This window comes from Planococcus citri, chromosome 4 (assembly GCF_950023065.1).
Source record: "Planococcus citri chromosome 4, ihPlaCitr1.1, whole genome shotgun sequence".
In the NCBI taxonomy this organism is placed as follows: domain Eukaryota; kingdom Metazoa; phylum Arthropoda; class Insecta; order Hemiptera; family Pseudococcidae; genus Planococcus; species Planococcus citri.
Window position 1 is genome coordinate 31,362,510 of NC_088680.1, and position 6,309 is coordinate 31,368,818.

General features: G+C 43.2%; 1 protein-coding gene across 1 annotated transcript; it reads right to left on the reverse strand.

Moving 5' to 3' along the window:
* Positions 1 to 202: 202 nt before the first annotated feature.
* LOC135845149 (transcription initiation factor TFIID subunit 11-like) lies at positions 203 to 736 on the reverse strand. The gene has a single exon (XM_065363613.1). It carries the CDS (start codon positions 734 to 736, stop codon positions 203 to 205), a length of 534 nt encoding a protein of 177 aa, XP_065219685.1.
* Between the last annotated feature and the right edge of the window lie 5,573 nt (positions 737 to 6,309).

Below are 6,309 nucleotides of genomic sequence, written 5' to 3' on the forward strand. Positions count from 1 at the left end.
TCATTGAAGGCACACCAGCGTTCTTGAATATTCATTATTACTGTAATCAAAATAGCGACAAAGTGAATGAGATACATTGATTCAAAATCTTGTATTTTGATATCAAAATTATACAGTATAGCTTATTTACTACTACATTTGTATTTTGGCAAATATATAAAAAAATTTTTTTTATAAATTTACAAAGAAGACACGAGCTAATTTAGAGATCTTCGTCGTCTTCGTCGTCTTCACCCTCGTCGTCGTTGTCGTCTTCACCCTCGTCGTCGTTTTCGTCGATTTTTTCGGCGTTTGAAGGTTCAATTGCCGGTTCGCTCGTTTGCTGTACTCCTTCGTTGAGGAGCGCCGCTTCGGTACGTGGTGATACTGGCTGTTGAGATTCTTCGTCGTTGCGAGGACTTTCAGAGGTCAGATCATATGTACCAACAAGGTGTGTCGGCTCGGTTGTTTCGATGACTTCAGTGGTGACTTCAGTGGTCACTACTTGTCGGATGGTGGTGAACTCATCATTTTCGACGGAATGTAGAGTGAGGGTCGTGTCTTGTACCGCTGTATCGACCTTTGTGAGTATGCGCTGCTCGATCGGCTGTGCTCCTCTTAGTAGTTCCTCCTCAGCGGAAGGATCTGCCGTATTGGTAAGGTCGATTGTTTTAAACGGTTTGTTCAACTCAGTTAACGACGTTGATTTGGTTGAGTCGACCGTTTTGAGCGGCTGCTCTAGCGATGTTGATTCCATTAAGTCAAGCTTTGGCACTAGTACTTGTGGCTGATTGCTGGCTGTTCCTTCCATCGAAGAAAGTTCAGCTTCAGCCGGTGCTTTCGGTTGCACTTTTGGTTGCGCTTGCTTCCCAAATACTTTTTTCAGCACTAGGTCGCGTTTAAGCGCTGCGTTAACTCGTTGTTGCTTGGCGCGCTGTTGCCTCGGAATGTATGTAAGTAACGTTTGCGGCGGCGAGAGCTTAGCTTTTACCTAGCTATGTGATTTGCGCGGTTTTGATTTAACGGTTTTCGTCGTGTCGCTTTCCGATGCAGAGGTCGTTGAGTCGGTAGGCTCAGGTACGCCATCTGTATTGCCGAATATCTCGTACATTCGTCGCTCAGTTTCAGTAGGAGGTTTGCCCGATGGTGGCGTTTTTACCATGAACCCAATGTATTTGTCGTTATCGGTAGTCGGGTTAGATTTAAGATCGGTGTTGAGTACGGACGACTCATCTCCCGACTTTACCTTGCGGTCTTTCGATTTGGAAGCTGCGCGGGATGGAGGTTTTGACGAGCTTTGCTTAGACTTGTTTCTTGAATCTTCCGACGAACTCTCTGATTTTTCAGAAACGTCGCTGACTGGTTTCTCCTTCAACGAGGAGATGCCAGCTTTAGCATTGTCGTCTTCTTTCTTCAACTCCATCTTTTCCTTCAACGATTCGCGCGATTTGGCATCTGCGGCTAGTCGCTCTTGCTCTTTCGCCTTGCTAGCTTTTACGTCGGCTTGGATTTTAGTAAGGACTTTGGCACGTTCGATCACCTCCTTATCGATGAGCGGCTTTTGGTCGTCGTCAGAGAAGCCTACGTTTGTTAGGTGCAAGCCACTGTATGGTGAGATCTCAACTTTCGTTGAAGTTGTTGATTTCACCTTGGGTTTGCGGGGGTCCAGCGGATGGCATCCTGGGGTCACTGTACCCACTTGGGGGTATGGTGGTGTACCCACTGCTCTGTTTCCTAGGTAGTTCGCTGTCGCCTGTTGCAACTGCGGGTCTACGAAGGATGGTGATAGAGTATCGGTTGCAACGGTGGTTGGACTGTGCTGGAATGACGATTTGGGCAAGTTGAACTGCGGCATCGACGGTGCCGTGGTTTGTTGCTTGTCGGCGTTCGTATTAAGCTTCGCTCTTGATGTCGGCGGCGTTGCGGGTGACGATGCGGCGCTTTTAGCGTTATTCGACTCGACGGTTGAATCGCTTTTTTCGATGACCGGTTCCGGAATAAATGCGGCTGCGATACAGTTTGCTACTTTTTGGTATGTAGCCTTCGTATATTTCGGGCCAAGCTCGTCGACTGATGCCAATTCGAGGTTCAAGTCGTTGAGTAAGTGGCTTGCAACCATGTACTGGAATTTTCCAGTACCCCAATTATACGAGAATGTTTGGGTGATTTGCCGGAATGTGTTGTTGTGCAGTCGGCCTCTCACATTCCGAGGAAGCATTATTACTTGTTCGACCTTTTTCTCTCCTAAAACTTCGATGAGTTTCCGGAAATGGAGGTCGAAAGTATTTGGCGGTGTAAATGCGAAAATGTCGTACGTGCCAATCGAGATCATGATGTTCTTCGGAATTTGTTTTAATTCGACGATTAAAGCAATTAGTTCCGAGATTCGCATATCGCGCTTATACATGCGTGGGTCCATGTTAGCGTGATATGGTTTACCTTCTGTGATTGCACTCATAATGCCGTGAGCATGGATGTCGCCTACAATCCAATATTTGTATGCGAATAGCGCCATAACCAGTTTCGCTTCTCCGATCTTTAAACCGCAAACCGCAAAGTGTTGTGGGTAGGCATTCGTTGGATAAAATGGCGCAAGCACTTCATGCGTTACGTTTGGGTATCTTGAGTCTAAGGTATCTCGATTGGCCTTCGTATTCGCCTGTTTGCCGGGTTTTGCCCGTTTCTTTTTCTTCGGTACAGCCATCGGCGACTGGTTTGCCACTGGATGAGCGTTTTCAGCGTGCAAATTCGCGTTTGGGTCAACAGGGTTTTGCACGTTGGAAATAGGGTTCGACTCCTCACCACTTTGAGCGAGTGGTCTTCCCCAAGCATCTGTGTCTTTCTTCTGCGGGAAATTGTCCCAATAAGACGAGATCGGCGAATGAGTACTTGCATCCGGTACAGTCGGCGCTGTACCCAGTTGCACGAACGGGATTTTGAAGCTAATAAGTGCCCCGGCGGCCGCGTCCTCGACGTGCGCGAGTGTCCGTGGGGCGTTTGTCGTAGCGGCGTTCGTCGCGATGATGCTTGTATTCATCGTAGTACCGGCTGTCGTAACGTTCGTCGTGGCGTCTGTTATGATCGGGAAACTGGGCGGTGGGAGGTGAGGGCCTTGAGTAAGGCTGCTCGCGGTAGCGGCGTTTGGTTGAGGTATCCCTGTGCCCACCGGTGTGGGCGCGGGGATACCTCTTAGGCGCGGGGATACCTCTTACCGCGTTTTTTGGCGGCTTCTGAGCTTTCGGCGTGACCTCTGGTGTACCGTTGTTGACTGGAGGTGGTGGCGGGAACGGAGACGGTACAAACCCCTGGCAGGGCTCGTTTGTCGCCGTGGTGGATGCCGTATTCGTCGAAATTGAAGTCGTATTTGTCGGTAGAGTCGCCGTAGCTGCTGACAGCGAAGCTGGTGTCGTCGCGTTTGAGCTGGTCGCTGATTGCTTGTTCGTGTGACTGGCGATCGCTGTGGAGCTCGGGAAAAGCGATGACATTTTAGCTTTACGAAGTGCCTCGTATTTCGCTGTAGTAGTTTCTAATTGAGCTTTTAAACTTGCGATCATATTGTTAGCATCAGTTAATTGTACTTCGAAAGCTGACGTTTTCTTATACATGTCTTCGGACAAATCCTGTTGGATCGCTCGGTCAGTGTTCAACTGAGCGATTTCCCTACGTAGAGCTTGCAGCTCGTCGGTTGCGGCTCCTGTAGGTTCAGGCGTCGAGATCTGAATGCGAGTTACCCCTACCTTATAGCAGAGGTTCTCCATTATTTCGCGTTCGCAGCCGATATGTGTACACCGAGTAAATTGCACGCCGGCAGAATCTCGGAGTTCGGAGTTTTTTATTGCCTTAAAGATGCAGCTCTTATGGTAAAGATGCTGGCATGTGGTGATGTAGATTGATTCAGGAACATCTTTGCCGCCTCCATAGTGCTTGCCTGGTGATGTTATCACCCGACCGCATTTGTCGCATGCGATGTGCGTAGATTCTGCCATTACTGTGAACAGAAATGCGACGAGGTGTTAGACGAAGTTATAAGGCAGTACCGGTTTAGCGAAAAAATAAATGTTGAATAATTATTCGAAAACAAATTGGCATGATGGGCCTATTGTTTTTTACATTAACACTGCTTAGTATGGTAAAAGCATAGTAATTGTATGAGTTTGTACTTACGACAGGAGCTGATGACAAATATTCAGAGTTGAAACGAGAAGACGCAAATGATATACTCGACTAAGTAATAATTACTTACGGTAATAACGCTACAACAAAAAGAAGAATAATGCGAGAAAGAAGAATACAAAGATTCAAGAACGCATTAACAAAACATATAGCAAGAGCAGAGACATGAACTCGATAGCACGTTTACTGGAATAATGATTTTGATAGTTGGATCAGGTTCGTCGTTGCTTCCAACTGCCGAGTCCTTCCCCCACTTCGCTGCTCAGCGGCGACGAACGTGATTGGTTGAGCTCGGCGTTGTGTTGGTAGCGATGCGCTCGAACGGCAGGTTTTGACTATAACCTTCTAGAATGTTCTAAGCAGAAAATATCAGACGGCGCCGATTTTCCTGGAACGGGTTTGTCAAAATGTGCGCTTAAATGCGCAGTTCGGCGGTCTTTATTGTTATGATAAACTACGTCGAATATTCTATCGAATTTTTTAACGGCCTGTCAGCCATTTTGCTATCGCTACGAGTCACGTCGCTTTCTTTTCATCGAAAGAAAACATCTGCCTTTTGCTAAATGCACGTTTTTTCTTTGTCTTGGCGTTATTGCGTCAGATTTCTTCATCGATTCCAATCTTTTATCGGATTCGATGGTTGAAATTTGCGTGTTGGCACCTTTTATTCTTATCAACTCGAAATTCTAATTATTTTAAATTATTTCTTCTTATTTGTCATCAATTAAATATCATTACTCCTGTGGTTTTTATTTGTTTTTTTTTCAGGTGTTTGTTTGAAGATATTTGCGTCACAGTCTTTTACTGTATTGCAAAGATTTCATGACAAAATATCCAAAATCTATTATTTCGGTTATTTTATTCACATTTTGGGATTTTTCAAACTTGTATTATTTTGAAAACATTTTCGAAACTGTGTGAATAATATTTTCCAATTTCCATTTCATTACACAAGAGAGGGCATATGTATGTAAAGAAATGCATTTCTGTCTACGTACAGTATTACATTTTTGACATTGGCGGTTTTTAATAATGCAAATATTTTCAAATCTGATTTTCGAAAAATATTTTTTAGCATGTCTGTGTATGTTTGGAAATCGAAAATTGTGTTCTGATTATTTGCAGAGTAACAGCACCGTCTATGTACGGTGCTGTTTTCTTCTGACGAATGAATTTGAAAAGTTTTTCAAAATCTATTATTTCAATTTACTTTTTTCGTCGAAGCGATTTTGAGTCAAAATTTTCTATTTTGTCATTTCAAATTCCAATCTCTAGTGTTAAGACAGAGCATATGTGTTTGTACATAAATCTCAGTATGATAACTAAGTTATACCTGTACGTGTGAATTCAAAAGTAACTTTCTAATAAAGTTTCCAAGTTGTTGCTCTATATTCAATATCTATTTCTTCTGATTACTTTCCAGCTGCTACTTTCTGTTGCGAAAATCTGATTATTTTCATCGTACTCGTAGTTGGTTCACTGAGAAAAATAAATATTGTATTACTGACACTAGGAATTACAGACGACTACATAATTGATCACTGTACCCCTATTTTCACTATCAAATGCTACGTCTGGCAACGTTGCTATATTCCATTTGTACCACTGGCGGTTGTATTTTGTTTACGATAAAATTCGCTCATCCTTTGTACATGGTATAAAATCTGTGTGAAAATACATGAACATTATTAGCGATCATAATTTCTAATAAATTATTACTGCTAATTATTAGTGTCATACTTGTAGGTTAATTTAGCATAATTATTAGTCGTGGCATGATTGGTTTTAGTTCCGTAGCTCTTTTAGCTACTTTTGAAATTTTAACCTAAGAGACCATCTGTACTTTCTACGTAGCTTTTCCTAGCTAATTTATTTCGCATAGTCATTAATTGAAACCGGTTACGTGTACGTAGCTTTTCCTAGCTACAATCATTTTACTCACCGGTAAATTGATCGTAGGTGTTCTACTAGTAAACGTTTGTCAAAATTATCTTTCAGTTTGCGTATCTTAATAGATTAGGTTATTTGCTAGTTGGAATTGCGTTTTGCTTCGTGTTTGGTAGTAGCTTGTAATTTTGAAATTTACTCACTTTGGAATATTTTCAAAATTCTAAACCGGATAATTAGCATTTGAAACTGAATCGCTGAGTACCTACT